Below are 18,482 nucleotides of genomic sequence, written 5' to 3' on the forward strand. Positions count from 1 at the left end.
TAGCCCAATACGTTCCCTTCCCATAGTTTAGCATGCTCTTCTTCTAGGCAACACTAGGCTAATTTGGTACAGGCAGTAAATAATCGGCTTCCACTGCCTTTTACCTTGAGATGGCACTCCTTTGGGGCATTTACAGTCATATAAAGCAACCAGATTCCCTTAGAGTGAACTTCAAGTCTGCACAACTGCACACCCCTTATCTACCACTTGGGCAGCAGGCATGAATCCTAGCTTACTTACCATGATAAAGCCATTCGTCCACACATCCTCACTAAGGTCTCTGACTCCTAGCTTCATAAGTTATATAGGTCACCTCAGACAATAGCCTGCACTTCTCTCTTGTGAGAAGGGTATCTTTGCTGGCAATAAACTTTTCTGTGTTCTTTGTGCCTGGATGTTTGCATGGTTTTCAGGCAAAGTCTGCCCACACCTGCAAAGGGCCTAATTAAGCAACAAGTAATCTACAAAGACTAACCTGTAGCAATAAGAGACAGGATGAGTTTAAGAAACTGAGAAATCTAAAAATGTATTGCTCATAGCTAAGTAAAATGTAAATAGTCCATACCCAAACATTTTTTGAAAGTCTTAAATTTATATGTATGAACAAATAATGGGTTATAAAATTTTAATAAGCAAAATTTAAACTGCTGACAGAAGATAAAAATATAAAGTATATGCAATATTGTTATATGTAATATAAAATATATAACAAATGTTATATATTGGATATAAATATATATTAAATATATCATATGTTTATATTATAGCATATAAATATAGTATATTACATATAATAAAAATATAGTTACAAATATATTTGTAATATTTTTACACATACTAATTAGTCCTATTAATCATCACTAATCACCATTAACTAGTTCTATTTTGTTTAGACAATAACACTTTTTTTGGTCGATTGTGGGGCTTGAACAGTGGGCCTGAGCACTGTCCCTGAGTTCTTCAGCTTAAGCCTAGCACTCTACCACTTGAGCCAAAGCGCCACTTCCGGTTTTCTGGTGGTTAATTGGAGATACAAGTCTCCTGGACTTTCCTGCCTGGGCTGGGTTTGAACTGCAATCCTCAGATCTCAGCCTCCTGAGTAGCTAGGATTACAGGCGTGAGCCACCAGTGCGTGTCTTTTCCCTTAAAAAAATTTCCTACCTTGCACTTATTCGGCCTATTTCAAGATGGGAAATGTGTAGTCGGGTAACACTCATATGTTATGAGGAACATGGGCAACATGGGGGAGGGGAGTGGCCTGGAGGAGTGTGGAGGAACAAAGTGTGTGCGTGGAGGCAGGTGGCGCAGTGGAGGAGTCCGCTTGAGCCTGGGGCACGTGAACCAGCATGGGGGACAGAGAGGTGCGTGGGGAGGGGCAGGGAGAAGCCTGGGCAAGCGGAAGGGGAGGGGAGAAGTGTGGGGGACATGGAGGTGCATAGGGGCATGCATGGAGGAGCATAGGAGGGCGTGGAGGTTAGTGGAGCGTGGGTGAGCATGGAGGAGCATGTGAGGAGTGTGGAGGCGGGGGGATGTGGAGGTGCGTGAGGGGCGTGGAGGAGCGTGCGCATGCGTGGACATAGAGGAACGTGAGGGGCGTGGAGGTGTAGGGGGGACTTGGAGGAAAGTGAGGAAGCATGGAGGGACGTGGGGGGTGTGGAGTAGCGTGGGCAAGTGTAGAGAGGCGTGGAGGAACGTAGGGGGCGTGGAGGAGCGTGAGGGCCACGTTCTGAAGGAACTCCAGGCCACTGGAAACAATGTATTCATAATGCACAGCTCCACCACGCTGTACACAGTTCAAGATGGCTTCTTGGAACTCAGATGATTCTGAACAGCAGGAACAGGTAAAAAGCTCCCCCAAAGTGAAGGGCTTCTGAAACCAAGGAAATGGATGTAAATGTTTGTGGAAGAGTGGAAAGGGAGACCTGGCAGACTGGAAGAAAACAGTCTATTTTGTCTTAATCTATAACTGAGAGATGGGGTTGTGGGGCCCAGTTTGGGGAGTCTAACTTCATGGTGGTATTGAGCGAGGCTGTGGGCTTGGGCCTGTGGGGCAGGCAGTGATGGCCAAGGCAAACACATAGATAGGGAAGTTTCCGAGGTCACCCTCCTGGCACTTGTTGTAAATGACCTGTGGAACGGCATGGGAGGGCAATGGGGGCTGACTGCTTATTTTACTGGTGGGGGTGGTGAGAGGGCCTTCGCCAAAGATGGAGGACTAAAACAAGACTCTCTGGTATATTTAAACCGACAGCTTGTTCACTGATGCTCATAGTTTGGTTTGGTTTAAAGTAATTGTAAACACTAACGAAAACTTTTTGGCTTTTCAGCTTTCTTTGTTTACTTGCTGAAGGTCCTTTTCTGAAGGCTTTTCTGAGGGTAGGGAGAGATAATGAGAAATGGGTATCTAAACCTTGTGGGCCTTAGCCTAGATGAGGGTGTGGGGGAGGGGCATAGGCCTCAGCCTACATGAGGGTGGGGGGGAGAGTGGGGGAGCAGCGTAGGCCTCAGCCTGGACAAGCTTGTGGGAGCAGAGTGCGGGTAGCAGAGTGCGGGTAGGTGCTTTGGCGGGAGGGTATGGGGGAAGGGCGTAAGCCTCACCCCACACAAGAGCGTGGGGGGAGGTTGTGTTGAAGGAGAGGCACTTTGGCAGGTGGGTGTAGGGGAGGGGCATAGGCCTCAGCCTAGATGAAGGTGTTAGGAGAGGGTGGGGGAGGGACGCATTGGCTTTTAAGCTTTCTTTGTTTACTTGACGTTTGGGTTGGATTTTTTTGGCAACACACTCCCCTTCCTGCCCCCCCCCCGCCCCCTGCTGTATTGTGGTTTAAACTCTGGGCCTTCAGCTGGCTAGGCAGACATCCCATAGGTGCATCCACATTTCATACGTAGGTCAGGGCATTAACCTAATGTGCCACCCAAAGTCTTAAGTGAGGAGAGTAGACTATTGTTGAGTAAGGGTCCCAGATTTAGCAAATAGAAATCCAGGATGCCTATATACATTTGGGCAGTAGATCCACAGGATAAGTACAACCCATGCAAATCTGTGGTATAGGCTTATGCCAAAAACCTGTCTGTTGTTACTGTGGTTCTTTTTGCTTGACAATGCAGTACTAACACTGAGGCAATTTTAGGACCTCTAGTTTCTCGGCTATTTAGCTTCATTTAGGTTTGGGGGAGGCTTGGCAGCCCACTTGGCCGATTTTCCTGGCACTCTCCCCGCCCCTCGAGCCTCTCCCTGCTCGGCCCAGCCCCTTTCCCCGCCCTTAGCCCCGCCCTGCACTTGACCTGGATCTGCCTTTCGTCTTGCCCCGCCCCTCTTCGCCCCGCCTCCCAGGCGTCTCCTGCGCTAAAAGCGCAGCTTGTGATTCCCGCCAATCGCTCTGGGCTGGAATAGCTGTACCCGACGGCCTTTCCCACCCGTGCAAACCTCGCCTCCCGCCCTCCCAGGGGTGGAGCCCGACCCAGCAGTCCCCAAGCGGCTCATTATACGCAGTCGACGACAGCCCGGCTAATATGGAGCCGAACAAGATGGCGCCTCTCAAGACCGCTCCGAGAGACGCGTTGGTAAGTGCAACCATTAAGAGGCGGGTCATGCAACCTGGTGCGATCCAGGCCCAGCGGGTAATCCCCAGATGGAGGGACTGACGGTGCCCATCCACCCCCATTTTCAGCCTAGAGAGGCGAGGGCGAGGAAAGGTAGCACAGGCCACTGGAGTTCCCTCTGGCTGTTCCCATGCAACTCCGGAGTGTTGTGGTCCACGTAGGATGTACGGACCGACCGCCTGGCTCTATTTCCTGGGTTTTGGGTCCCTGCTGCCTTGTTGTCTCACCTTATCTACATGCTCTGATTCTATCTCCTGAGTTCTCACACTAGCTTCCTCCACACCCTCATCCAAAACTGACAACTACCTGGAGCCAGCCCTGCTTCTAGTGGAAAAACCAACATAGGTCTTTTGCATCTAACTTTGCCCCCCTCACCATCTCTACCCCAAAAGTTGTCATCGTGACCATATGACCAATTTTATTTGATCACTGACACACCCGGGAAGACCAGGAGCAAATTAGGTTTAAATTTGCAGGGAGGGGACCTTATACACAAATACTACCCTTCAGTCCAGCTTTGATTTCAAATACCTAGATTAAGCATCTAGGAATTTTTGATTCCACAGGTGATGGCACAGATCCTGAAGGATATGGGAATCACTGAATATGAACCAAGGGTTATAAATCAAATGCTGGAATTCGCTTTCCGTAAGTTAAACATAAGAATGTGTTGAAAGGATAAGGATCGTGCATTATTAAAAAATACAAAAAAATTTTCCAACTAAATTATGTGAACAGTTATCAATATAGAAATAACTAAAACACTACAAAGGAGCTAGGGAGGTGTCTCTTGAAAATGTATTCTGGCTGGGCACTGGTGGCTCATATGTGTAATCCTAGCTACTCAGGAGGCTGAGATCTGAGGATGTAAGTTCAAAGCCAGCCCAGACAGGAAAGTGGAAGACTCTTATCTCCAAATAACTACCTACAACCTGAAGTGCAGCTGTGGCTCAAACTGGTAGAGCTCTAGCCTTGACCAAAAGAGCTCAGGGGTAGGGCCCAGGCCCTGAGTCCAACCCCAGAATCGGCAAAAAAAAAAAAAAGTGTTCTACATATACCAATTAATCATTAAAACAATAAACTTTCCAAAAATTAGAGGACCCTTTTAAGACAAAGGAGCCATAACAGTCTTCATGTGTTTAAGAAAAAAAATGTTTTGTTCTTAAAGGATATGTTACTACAATTCTGGATGATGCAAAAATTTATTCAAGCCATGCTAAGAAACCTAATGTCGATGCAGATGATGTGAGATTGGCAATCCAATGTCGAGCTGACCAGTCTTTTACCTCCCCGCCCCCGAGAGACGTGAGCAAACATTTAAGTTATTTTACTTACTGTTGTTTTTAACTTGTAGTTCTAATGAGAATTTTTCTTTTAGTTTCTACTGGATATTGCAAGACTGAAAAATCAAACCCCTTTGCCACTTATCAAGCCATATTCAGGACCTCGACTGCCACCTGATAGATACTGCTTAACAGCTCCCAACTATAGACTGAAGTCCTTAATTAAAAAGGTAAGTATATGGGCTGGAGATGTGACTTAGTGGTAGAATGCTTGCCTTGCATGCATGAAGCCCTGGATTTGATTCCCCAGTACCACATAAACAGAAAAAGTCAGAAGTGGTAGAACACTAGCCTTGAGCAAAAGAAGCTCAGGGACAGTGCCCAGGCACTGAGTTCAAGCCCCAGGACTGGCAAAAAAAAAAAGGTATTACCTTCAAGCCTGTAATCCTAGCTTCTCAGGAGGCTGAGATCTGATGATTGCTTTTCAGAGCCAGCCCAGGCAGGAAAGTCTAAGAGACTCATCTCCAATTAACCACCAGAAAAGCCAAAAGTATAGATCTGTGGCTCAAGTGGTAAAATGCTAGCCTTGAGCACAAAAGTTCAGGGACAGCATCCAGGCCCAGAGTTCAAGCCCCAGAATCAGCACCAAAAAAAAGTAAGAAGCTCTAATTAATGTTTCTTTTTTTAAAAAAGTTGGCTATGATAAAGGATTTTTTTTGTCAGTTGTGGGGCCTGGGCACTGTCCCTCAGCTCTTCAGCTCAAGGCTAGCACTCTACCACTTGAGCCCTGGCTTTTTCTGCTTATTTGGTGCTGAGGAATTGAACCCAGGACCTCATGCATGCAAGGCAAACACTCCACCACTGAGCCACCTTCCCAGCCCCAAGGAATTTATTTTTTAAGAAAAACTTGTACTAAGAAGCTAATCCACCTCACTAAAGGTTAAGATAACTTAGATTTTTAAATTTAAGTTGAACTAGAAGGAATGTTAGTATTCATCTCATCCAGGAGATATATTCCCATCAGGAAATGAGCCTGAACTCATTTATGGATTTAATTAACAAAACTAAGATTGATTTCCAGATTTGGCAACTCCAAAATATGGTAACATTTTCTTAGTAAGTTTCAGTAACAGAATGAATGATACATTAACAGGAGTTGAGCCTACTGTTCTGGTTGTGGGGCATGAACTCAGGGTCTGGGCCTTGAGCTCTTTTTGCTCTAGAATAGTGCTCTACTACTTCAAGCCATAGCACCACCTTTGGTTTTCTGGTAGTTAATTGGAATAAGAGTCTCATAGACTTTGCTGCCCAGTCTGGCTTTAAACCACGATCCTCAGAATAGCTAATATTATACGCATGAGCCACCAGTGCCAGCTATAAATTCTTTGTGTGTGTGTGTGTGGCATCGAGGATTGAACCCATGGTCTTGGGCTTGCTAGACAGTTGCTCTGGCACTTGAGCCCAGCCCTGAGCCTTTTTCTGTTACCATTGAAACAATTAGTCCCCACATTGGATTGCATTTTCTGAAGTTCTTACTGTAAGACAGGTTTGTTTTGTTTGGGGTTTTGTTGTTGTTTTGCTCTTTGCTAGGCCTAGGGCTCAGACTCAGCACCTGGCATTATTGGTCAGTTTTTTCACTCATGGCTGGTTTGCTACCACCTGAGTCTCAATTGTAATTCTGGCTTTTTGCTGGGTGATTAGAGATTGCAGATTTATCTGCCTCGGTTGGCTCTAAACCAAGATTCTCATATCTCAGCCTCCTGATTAACTAGGATTACAACATGAATGAGCCACTGCTGGTTTTGTTTACTTTGGGGTGAAGATACTAACTAGTAAATATTAAAAATTACAGGGCTGGGAATGTGGATTTAGTGGTAGAGTGCTTGCCTGGCATGCATGAAGCCCTGGGTTTGATTCCTCAGTACCACACATAAACAGAAAAATTTGGAAGTGGTGCTGTGGCTCAAGTGGTAGAATGATAGCCTTGAGCAAAAGAAGCTCAAGGACAGTGTCCAGGCTCTGAGTTCAATCCCCAGGACTGGCAAAAAAAAAAATTACAAAGAAGCGCAGGGATACAGTGGCTCACACCTGTAATCTTAGCTACTCAGGAGGCTGAGATCTGAGAAACCAAAGTTTGACGCTATCCCATGTGATGCTTATCTCCAATAAGTCACTCAGAATCAGAGGAAAACAGGAAAAAATACAACAGAGGGACCCATCAGCTGCACTGGACATCGATGAAAATGAACTAAGCAACTCAAGGGCAGCAATGGGAGGGAGGGAATGAGGGAACAGCTTACACTAAGCAAAAGGAAAGAAATATACACACATATCACCCGATTTAGAAAAAATAGTTGTAGGGGCTGGGAAGGTGGCTCAGTGGTAGAGCACTTGCCTTGCATGCATGAGGCCCTGGGTTCGATTCCTCAGCACCACATAAGCAAAAAGAAAAAAGCCGGAAGTGGCGCTGTGGCTCAAGTGGTAGAGCGCTAGCCTTGAGCTGAAGAGCTGCGGGACAGCACCCAGGCCCAGAGTTCAGGCCCCACAACCAACCAAAAAAAATGTAGGATTATGCCTATGTTCATAAAGAAATGTACATGTTTGTGAAAACATACTTTAAACATTAGACTTAAAACTCTGATACAGCAAAACGAAAACATTCTTGTCACAGATTATCCACTAATAATTCCCATCAACAATTGTAACTTTACTCTTAACATTAAACCTTATTTTTCAATCCTTTAGGGACCTAACCAAGGAAGACTAGTTCCACGATTAAATGTTGGTGGGGTTAGTAGCAGACCAATTACTCCTACTGTAGGTAAGTAAAAGGGGAAAATGACTTTCCTGGCTGGTAAAAAAATGCCTCACCACTATGAATTTTATGCAGTTGCATATGTATATTTGCAGATATATGTGGATAATCCATGACAAGAATATTTTGGTTTTGCTCTATCAGAGTTTTAAGTCCAGTGTTCAAAATGGGTTTTCAAAAACATGTACATTTCTTTATGAACATAAATATATATGCCAAAAGGTGAGTCAAATATGTGCCACCACTGGTAATTTTCATGCTCTGGTAAAACTATAAACATTGGGGCTGGGAAGGTGGCTCAGTGGTAGAGTGCTTGCCTTGCATGCATGAGGCCCTGGGTTCGATTCCTCAGCACCACATAAACAAAAAGAAAAAAGCCGGAAGTGGCGCTGTGGCTCAAGTGGTAGAGCTCTAGCCTTGAGCTGAAGAGCTGAGAGACAGTGCCCAGGCCCAGAGTTCAGGCCTCACGACCGGACACACACAAAAAAAAAACAACTATAAACATTGATCTTACCACACTTCAAAATGAGAAAAACCACTAAGACTGATCCCAAATAAGTAAAAAAATTTGGCATTATTCAACACTGTTGTTAGTGTAAAGTATTTCAGAAAATAGTGATTTTTATACTAACCATTGATTGATCACCAGTACTGGGGTTTAAACTCAGCCTTGGTGCTTGCTTAGCTTTGCTTGCTGGGATTGGATATCAAAAGACCAAAGGAAGAATTTAAAACAAATACATTTCCATGAATGCCTGTTTTGTTTTTGTCAGTACTGGGGCCTGAACTCAGGACCTGGCCATTGTCCCTGAGCCTTATGGTGCTTAAGGCTAGTGTTCTACCACTTGAGCCACAGCACCAATTCTGGCTTTTTCTGAGTTTATTGGAGATAAGAGGCTTATGGCTTTTTCTGCCTGGACTGACTTTGAACCTCAATCCTCATATCTCAGCATCCTGAGCAGCTAGAATTTCAGGCATGGGTCACTGGTGCCTGACTATAAATGTTTTTGGGGGTTTTTTAGAGGGTAGTTTTTAGAGGATACCAAGTCTTGCAACATTCATTCATTAAGCAAGTATTTGTTGAGCACCTGTTAGAGGCAAGCACAATAGCCATGTACCAAAAAGATAGCCAAGGATTGTAAGTTTATGAATGGTGAATGAGATTAGACACTGAAGACTCCTATGACCTATTAAGGACTTTCTGAGACAGAAGGTAAGACTACTAAAGGAGCAATCCAGGGATGTTTTATAGAATACAGTGATTGAGGGCTGGGAAGGTGGCTCAGTGGTAGAGTTCTCGCCTTGCATGCCTGAGGCCTTGGGTTCGATTCCTCAGTACCACATAAGCAAAAAGAAAAAAGCCGGAAGTGGCATTGTGGCTCAAGTGGTAGAAGAGCTGAGGGACAGCGCCCAGGCCCAGAATTCAGGCCCCATGACTGGACCCCACCCCCAAAAAAGAATAGAGTGATTGAGATATCCCTTAAAATAAATGCTAGTATAGATCAGTGGCAAAGTGCTTCCTTCTCCAGCACAAAAAAAAAAGTATGTGATCATAAAAAAGGAGTTAAGCTTTTAGTGCCCACCTGGGGATATTAGTGCCCACCTGGGGATATGTAGCTTCTTACATGTGCCTTACATGTGCCTTTCCCTCACTTTCCATTTCTCCCTCCCTCTTCCCCTTCCTCTCCCTTTCCCTCTCTCCTTCTTTCTCCTTCCTCTCTTCCCCCCTCAGGGCTTGGACACTGTCTCTGATCTTTTTTGCTAAAGGCTACCACTCTTGCCACTTGAGCCACACTGACATTGTTGGTGGTTACCCAGATTGTTAGTGGTTAATCCGTAGTAAGAGTCTCAAGGAATTTCCTGCCCTACAGCTAGGATTATAGCATGATCCTCTAGTGCCTGGCAAGCTTTAGTTAGGTGCATCTTGGTTTAGCTTCCTGAGCATAATAAACATCTAATTCTCAAAAAGTGACAGACTTTAATAATGACACCTAATATAATTAATATAAACTTGCTGAAGCTGTGGCTCATCACTGTAATCCTAGCTACTCAGGAGGCTGAGATCTGAGGATCAGGGTTCAAAGCCAGCCTAGGCAGGAAAGTCCATGAGACTCTTTATCTCTAATTAAAAACCAGAAAACTGGAAGTTGTGCTGTGGCTCCAACTGTTAGAACTCTACCCTTGAGTGAAAAAGCTCAAGGACAGCACCTAGGCCTTGAGTTCAAGCCCCACAATGGTTCACAAAAAAGCGAAACAAAACAAAAACTTGCCCTCTTAGGAGAGGAACACAAAGGCACAGTACCTATGAACATCTGATCGTATAATATTGATCTTGATTAACTCCAGGAAATGGAAATGAGGTTTTTTCCTTGGTGCTGTTTTTGTTTTCTTTTTGTCATGTTTGTTCATTTATCTGTGTCTGGGAAATAGGGGGACACAGAAATGGAGGGACAAACAGTTGGCAAATATAGCAGTGGTACTCACTAGACATTATGTGGAAAAAAACTATACAACTTAGGGGTAGGGATGGAAAAACCAGGAGAAAGCAAGGGAAAGGATGATATTGTTCCAGAAGAAATCTATTCTTTTTTTTTTTCTTTTTTTTTTTTTGTCAGTCGTGGAGCTTGAACTCTGGGCCTGGGTGCTGTCCCTCAGCTCTTCAGTTTAAAGCAAGTACTCTACCACTTGAGCCACAGGGCTACTTCTGGTTTTATGGTGGTTTATTGGAGATAGGAATCTTATGGACTTTCCTGACAAAGGATTTGAGTTACATAAATAAGGCAATGAGTATGTTTCTTTTTTCTTTTTTTTTTGGGGGGGGGTCTGGTCGTGGGGCCTGAACTCTGGGCCTGGTGCTGTCCTTCCGCTCTTCAGCTCAAGGCTAGCATAGCACTCTACCACTTGAGCCACAGCACCACTTGCAGCTTTTTCTGCTTATGTGGTGCTGAGGAATCGAACCCAGGGCCTTATGCATGTAAGGCAAGCACTCTACCACTGAGCTACTTCCCAGCCCCAGAAATCTACTCTTTATCTGACTTATATAACTTTAACTTCTCTGTACATCACCTTTATAATAACAGTGAAAAAAATAAAAATGTAATTTTTTTAAAAACTTGCCTCTTGGCTGGGTACAGTGGCTATTGTTGGTAATCCTAGCTACTTGAGAGAATGATAGAGAGATTATGGTTAAAGTTCAGCCAGTGCAAATTTAGACTAGGTGAACTGAGGTCTGAGGCTAGCCCCAGACAAAAGTATGTTAAGACCTTTTTTGGAAAGGCTCAGGAGGTATGGCTCAAGAGGAATGCCTGCCTAGCCCTGTGTTAAAAAAAAAATCTAAGGCTGGGAATGTGGCTCATTGGTGGAGTGCTTGCCTTGCATGAATGAAGTAAGTAATGAAGTAAGTACCACAAACACAGAAAAAGCTGGAAATAGTGCTATGACTCAAGTGATAGAGCACTAGACTTCAGCAAAAAGAAGTTCAGGGACAGTGCCCAGACCCAGAGTTCAAGCCACAGGACTGGCCAAAAAAAAAATCTAGCACCAAGGTGAAAAAGGACACTATAGTGTTTAAACTCTCAACTTTATACTTTCATTTAGCTAAAATTCAGTGCTTGCATCTGGGTGCTGGTGGCTCACATCTATAATCCTAGATACTCAGGAGGATGGGATCTGAGGATCCCTGTTCAAAGTCAGCCTAGGCAGGAAAGTCCATGAGACTCTTATCTCCAATAAACCATTAGAAAACCAGAAGTGGCACTGTGGCTCAAGTGGTAGAGCACTAGCCTCCAGCTGAAGAGCTGAGTGACGGTGCCCAGACCCAGAGTTCACAAGCCCCACAACCGACAAAAAAATAATCAGTGCTTACATACACTTAAAAAAATGACAGAGCCAGGCACTGATGGCTCACACCTATAATCCTAGCTAATAAAGAGGCTGAGATCTGAGGATTGCAGTTCAAAAACCAGCTGGGACAGGAAAGTCCATGAGACTCTGGTCTCCAATAAACCACCATAAAACCAGAAGTGACACTGTGGCTCAAGGGGTAGAGTGCTAGCCTTGAGCTGAAGAGCTGAGGGACAGCACCAAGGCCCAGAGTTCAAGCCCCGTGACTGACAAAAATATGGCAGGAGGGGCTGGGAAGGTGGCTCAGTGGTAGAGTGCTTGTCTTGCATGCATGAGGCCCTGGGTTCGATTCCTCAGCACCACATAAGCAAAAAGAAAAAAAGCCAGAAGTGGCACTGTGGCTCAAGTGGTAGAGCTCTAGCCTAGAGCTGAGGGACAGCACCCAGGCCCAGAGTTCAGGCCCCACGACCAGACCACCCCCCCAAAAAAATGACAGGTCTAGCACCATAAAAAGGAATGTGAAACAGGTCTTGTCTGGAGCGTGGGTACTAATGGCAGGGGGTAAGAGCAAATGGAGAGGGTAAATATAGTCATATGTGCAAATGAAACAGTGGAACATGTTGAAATTGGTTTGGGGAAGTGGGGAAGGAGGGCAATATGGGAAAGTCATGGAGGAGGGTGATTCTGACCACAGTCTTGTTTTATGGATATATAGATATGTCAAAATGAAAATTGCATTGCATGCTTAGCCAAGTCCTCCACCACTGAGATACATCTGCAGTGCAATTTTGGTACCATCTAAACTTGTAAACTTAAATTTTTACTTTGCTCTTTTCTCTAATGATACTTTTCTCACTTTGTCCCCTGTTTTGAAGGTAGTTTGGGTAAACTAAGAAATGTAGAATATAAATCTGTATAAATTATCTTACATGGTCTGTTGTAACTCCAGCAACTCCACAAACGGTCTCTATCCCAAATAAAGTTGTAACTCCGGGGACAGCAACAAGCCAAAGATTTACTATGCAGATGCCACCTTCTCAGGCTACACCTATCAAACCAGGTAATACGATCGTTGGGGTGAGGGAAAAGACAGAATTCACTAATAATTCATAGTTGTAGAACAGTTTGTTCCTATGGCATGCTAAATAATTCTTTATAACAGGAAGGTAGTGGGAATGTTGCCAGTTAAAACCTTGAGGTCAGGTCTGAATCCTCTAAAATTATATCAAATTTACATAAACCTAAAGTTTTCAGGGGGAAAGAAGATAAAGCATTCAGCGTGATCATCAGATTCTCAAGTACAACTAAAATAAGAGTTCAACCAGTGTTTTGCACCTGTAAGCCTAGCTACTCAGGAGGCTTAGATCTGAGGATCATGGCCTGCCAAAGTCTGTGAGACCTTTATCTCCATAAGTAGAGGTGTGGCTCAAGTGGTACTAGCCTTCAGCAAAAGAATACTCAGTGACAGTGTAGATAGTTCAAGCCCCAACACCAGCACAACAAAAAAGGGTTCACAAGTCTAAGGTGTCTTCAGGGAAAAACACTTTCGTTTAAAGTTTAAGAAAAGATAGTCTACTCATGAAAGTGTGTGTGTGTGTGTGTGTGTAATCTAGATGTTAATATAAATTCAAATAAAAATCATACCTTTACTCACTACATAAAAGACACTGTTGATTGAATTGTGAGTAGAATTCTGGTATAGCATATTTTAATGCATATGTTTAGATTTCATATCTTGAAACTTGTCTGCATACAATAAACTTAAAAGCATAGCATGACTTCTACACTGGAACATGTGCATTCAGTATGTGTTCAGTGTACTAAAAACTTGTCTGCATACAATAAACTTAAAAGCATAGTATGACTTCTACACTTGAACAAGTGTATGTGTATGCAGAATGAGTTCAGTGTACTAAATGCTAATTGAAATTTTGTTCATTAAACTTCTTTAGCGTCATGCTAGTGACTCACACCTGTAATCCTAGCTACTCAGGAGTCTGAGATCTGAGGATCACAGTTCAAAGCCAGCCCAGGCAGGAATATCTGTGAGGCTATCTCCATGGAACCACCAGAAGACTGGAAGTGACCCTGTGGCTCAAAGTGGTAGAGTAGTGTTAGCCTTGAGCAAAGAAGCTCAAGGACAGCACCCAGGGCCTGAGCTCAATTCCCATAACCAACAAAAGGAAAAAGTAACAAAACTTCTTGAGAACAATTACTTTTTTTTTTGTAGGTCATGGGGCTTGAACTCTGATCTTGGGTGCTATCCCTGCGCTCTTCAGCTCAAGGCAAGCGCTCTACCACTTGAGCCACAGCACCACTTCTGGTTTTCTGGTGGTTAATTGGAGATAAGAGTCTCACGGACTTTTCTGCCCAGGCTGGCTTTGAACCATGATCCTCAGATCTCAGCCTCCTCAGTAGCTAGGATTATAGGTGTGAGCCACCAGCGCCCAGCTAAAACAATTTCTTTTAATGTAGCTTAGATATGTTTCTAATCTTGTATATCTTTTAATATGATTTATGTGCCAGTTAAAATACATTCAACTCTTAATGAAGTAACTACCTGTGCAGTTGTACTCTACACTACTGAAACATCCTAATGAATTACATGAAGTTTTGTTGTATACTTTTGACTACATGTTTTGGGGTCTGCGTAATTCAGTTTATGGGCCTTCCTTCTGTTCACAGTTCCTGCAACAACTCCAGTTCAAAATGTTCTGATTAATCCTTCCATGATTGGGCCCAAAAATATTCTGATTACCACCAACATGGTTTCATCACAGAACACGGCCAATGATTGCAATCAGCTGAAGAGAAAACATGAAGATGATGATGACGATGATACAATGTAAAGGAAAGAATATATTCTAGTTACACTGCAAAAGTGTAGCTTGTTTTGAGCCCATATACTTACAAGCCCTCTTAAATTTTATCATAGAAAAGGTAAATGTAGTTGCAATATTTTTCACTTAAGTTAAAATTTAGATTTAATAAGAGTATAAATGTGTTTTTACCACTAGTATAAAAGTTAAGTACTTATTCTTTAATAGTGTCATTCATGGCAGTTCTGTTTTGGGAGCAGTTTTCTGCTATTAAGTGACAGCAGCACTTAAATTTCAAATTTCTACACTCTAATCAGTGGACTAATTTTACTTCCTAATATACTTTTCAATGCAAAGTAATATTTCTAAGGTAAAATAATCACATTTGTCAATAACTTTTTTTTTTTTTACCAAATCTCAGTTTAGCCAGATTGTTTTAGAAATGCTGGATTGGGATTTCTAAGTCAATTTTGAGTATATTTAATTAAGCTATTTCTTGATCTTTCTTAACTCTCAATTCTCTTTCTAGATCATATTTTTCTGTGCCCACTCCCACAGTCTTAAGTTTCTCCCCATTGCCCTTAAATCTAAAAGGCTGTAACTGGAATTTTTAAAATACCATTCCTAATAATAGAGTTCAGTATCACTTCCATATTTGTAACTTTTTTTTTCCAGTGTTGGGCTTGAACTCAGGGCCTAGGCACTATCCCTGAGCTTCTTTTGCTCAAGGTTAGCACTCTACCACTTGAGCCACATAGCCACTTCTGGCTTTTTCTGTGTATGTGGTACTGAGGATTGAACCCAGGGCTTCATGCATGCTAGGCAAGCACTTTACCACTAAGCCACATTCCCAGCCCCATATTTTTAATTTTTAAATTTCAAGAGATGCTATAGCTTAAAATTTGCCTTGATAAGTAAACTACACTGGATCTTGACAAAACCACTAAAGAGCAAGTATTTTCTTCCTACCAGATGTACACATGCTTTTGTCACTACTGCTTGAATCCTATTGGTATAATTCAGATAATTTTCTAGCTTGCTGCTGAGCCACACCTAAGATGGGATCAAACCTAAAAGTAGACTCTAATACACTCCGATATAGGCCAAAAGGGAAAAGTATGTGACTTCCTCTGGATGCCAGTTTCCCGGTGATGTTGCTACTTTCCCATTTATACTCACCTAAAAAGTCTTACTGGGACAGATAGCAAAACCTTGAGAACATGAACAGAACAAATTGTCTGGTTTAGTAACTTACATACTTGACACCGAAGTACTTAATACAGACTTTTCTAAAATCTTCACGTCATATTTTACAATTTATAGCCAAGGATCCTCATAACTTTTTAAAGTTTCATCTTAGGATAGTGCTTGATGTGTCTGAGAAAACAGTGCAGTTAACATAGAAATTTTTCATTGGTTTAAGGGCTGTTAGGGAAAGTGATTTTACCACTTCCATAAACAGATCTTATTGGTATCATAGTAGAAATGTGCATTGTATCTAGCATGGTTATCTTACTTGAATGTTCTCAGGGAGACAGTATCTGAAGGTCTAGCTAGATTCTAGTCTTTGCTCCATCATTTACAAGCTGACCTTACTTCACCTCTGAGCCTTGTTCTCCTCACTAGTAAGAGAAAAACAACTACCCTGCCTACCTCACAGCAATGTTGTGAGGGTTTAATTGGTATATGTGAAAGTTCTTTCAAAATTGAAAAATGCTATATAACTATAAACTATTATTAATGTTATTTGTTCCAATGTTATTAATAAAAATTTTAAGTTTATCAGTGATCTTTCTTTGCTGGCTATAGCGATTCAAGGTAAATGAAGCATAGTAATTCTAAGGGAAGGGCTACAAAGCAGTTAGGATCTGTTTAGTGGATGAACTGATCATTGTTGGCTTTCACTAGGAATGAGAATCTCTTAAGCTTTGCACTAGATGGGAATTTGTACATATCTCTAAATCTGAGCTTAATTGATTTAACAGGTCAACCAGTGGGTGTGGTTTGTTCTTTCAAATTAGGACTGCTTTGACTTACAGCCTTTAACTTCAGCTGAATCTAGAGTTAAGGATTACTTAAGGAAGCTCTTGTTCTCCCGACTTTTAGGTGGTTTTAAAAATATACTGGGGGCTGGGAGGTTGGCTCAGTTGGCCTTGCATGCTCGAGGCCCTGGGTTCGATTCCTCAGCACCACATAAGAAAAAAGCCAGAAGTGGCACTGTGGCTCAAGTGGTAGAGTGCTAGCCTTGAGCTGAAGAGCTGAGGGACAGCGCCCAGGCCCAGAGTTCAGGCCCCACGACCGGACCCAAACAAAAAACAAAAAATAAAAAAAATAAAAATATACTGGGATGAGGTAAGGACACTCACTGTCTCTCAGGTTCTTCCCCTTTACAAGCAAGAAACAAATACTTATAATTTCCTACAAATAAGCGAATACAACCAGCATGGAGGAAGGATGGACCGAGGTATACCTTAATGTTCCAGGGATCCAAAGAGAAGTAAAATACAAGAAGTAGGATAGAAAGTACTAATCAAAACAGCAAGCATACCTTTTTAGTATACATAAATACATGGATGTTCTTCATTTGCAGTAAGTAACTCTAGACTGAAAACTAGTCCTAGGAAGGTTTGCCTCTGGGAAGGGAAACCAGTAGGCCCCTTTCTGATCTCATGCAAACCCCTATGTGCCATGGGGAAATTTGGGATGTGAAAAGGAACCAATGAGCTAGAGTTGGTAACTATTAACTTGAGGCATAGCCTTGCAATATCCTAGTTTATGTGATAAGTTATTTGTTGCCAACTATTTCCCTTGACTAGGTTTTTAATTCCTTCAGGCATAATTCCCTCATGCATATAGTATTTAAATATTTAGCTAATTGCCAAGTTGGGTTTTTTTGTGCCAGTCCTGGGGCTTGAACTCCAGGCCTACACACTGTCACGGCACTTTTGCTCAAGGCTAGCCCTCTACCACTTGAGCTACAGCTCAACTTACAGCTGCTTTTTTTTGGGGGGGGTGGTTGTGGGGTTTGAACTCAGCCTGAGCTCTGTCCCTCAGCGATTCAGCTCAAGGCCAGTGCTCTACCACTTGGGCTACAGCGCCACTTCCGGTTTTCTGGTGGTTCATTGGAGATAAGAGTTTCATGGACCTTCCTGCCTGGGCTGGCTTTGAACTGCAATCCTCAGATCTGTTTCCTGAGTACCTAGGATTATAGGCGTGAGCCACCAGCACCCGGAAGCTTTTTTATTATTAATTATATGGCGTCTCGGACTTTTCTGCTCAGGCTGGCTTTAAACCACAATCCTAAAATCTCAGCCTCCTGAGTGGCTAGGATGACAGGTGTAAGCTACCAGTGACCAGCTGGCCAAGTTTTTCAGACTGGATTTCCCAGTCACTTTTTAGAAACCTTAAATAAGTGGGAAGATGCTGGAAGAGTATATTTGGATGGATAGATGAAATAAAATTTCATCTGTGACTAAAGAGCTGTAGATACAATGAGGATGGAGAAATTAAGCAAGCAAGGGTCAGTATGCTTAAAATTTTGTATATTCAGGTGTAGAACACAAAGAGGGAACCTCTTTGAACAATGAACAATTAGCAAATGTTAAAAATCACAAGAGTGTAAAAGTCTAGTAGAGAGTACTTTTAAAAGGTACAATAAGCTCCAGGAAATGGAAACAAGGCTTTCTTTGGTTAAAAAAAACCAAGAACTTAAGAGTCTGGCACCAGTGGCTCACACCTATAATCCTAACTGCCCCAGATGCTGAGATCAGAAGATCAAAGCTCAAAGCCTGCCAGTCTATGACTGGCAATTAACCACCAGAAAACCAGAAGTGGTGCTGTGGCTCAAAGTAGTGGAGTACTAACTTTGGGTGAAAAACTACATTACAGTGCACAGGCCGAGTTCAAGCCCCATGACAGACATGTAAACTTTTTTTAATCTGCCTTAAAGGAACTAATGCTTCATCTTGAATACAAAATGTCCAGTATTGAACTTTCTAGTGAAATACGGCCTTCCCAGGACACCCACAGCTCACACAATTTTTGCTACTCAGGGGGGCTGAGATCTGAGGATCACAGTTGGAAGCTAACTTGGGCAGAAGTGACTTAACCAGCCAAAATCCA

General features: G+C 42.8%; 1 protein-coding gene across 1 annotated transcript; it reads left to right on the forward strand.

The window, feature by feature from the left end:
• Window positions 1-3,330: 3,330 nt before the first annotated feature.
• Taf9b (TAF9B RNA polymerase II, TATA box binding protein (TBP)-associated factor, 31kDa) lies at window positions 3,331-14,480 on the forward strand. Its single transcript, XM_013028911.1, has 7 exons — window positions 3,331-3,561; window positions 4,167-4,248; window positions 4,769-4,905; window positions 4,979-5,113; window positions 7,629-7,704; window positions 12,491-12,601; window positions 14,227-14,480. Exons 1-7 carry the CDS (start codon window positions 3,511-3,513, stop codon window positions 14,388-14,390), a joined length of 756 nt encoding a protein of 251 aa, XP_012884365.1. The 5' UTR covers window positions 3,331-3,510; the 3' UTR covers window positions 14,391-14,480.
• Window positions 14,481-18,482: the final 4,002 nt, after the last annotated feature.

Source organism: Dipodomys ordii, unplaced genomic scaffold (assembly GCF_000151885.1).
Source record: "Dipodomys ordii isolate 6190 unplaced genomic scaffold, Dord_2.0 Scaffold116, whole genome shotgun sequence".
Lineage (NCBI taxonomy): Eukaryota > Metazoa > Chordata > Mammalia > Rodentia > Heteromyidae > Dipodomys > Dipodomys ordii.

Bases quoted from the DNA above. Each gene is read 5' to 3' on its own strand.
- Taf9b (XM_013028911.1), top strand. From the start codon at position 3,511: ATGGAGCCGAACAAGATGGCGCCTCTCAAGACCGCTCCGAGAGACGCG. The intron at 4,249-4,768 runs GTAAGTTAAACA...TTGTTCTTAAAG, and splicing joins AATGCTGGAATTCGCTTTCC to GATATGTTACTACAATTCTG. The intron at 4,906-4,978 runs GTGAGCAAACAT...TTTTTCTTTTAG, and splicing joins CCTCCCCGCCCCCGAGAGAC to TTTCTACTGGATATTGCAAG.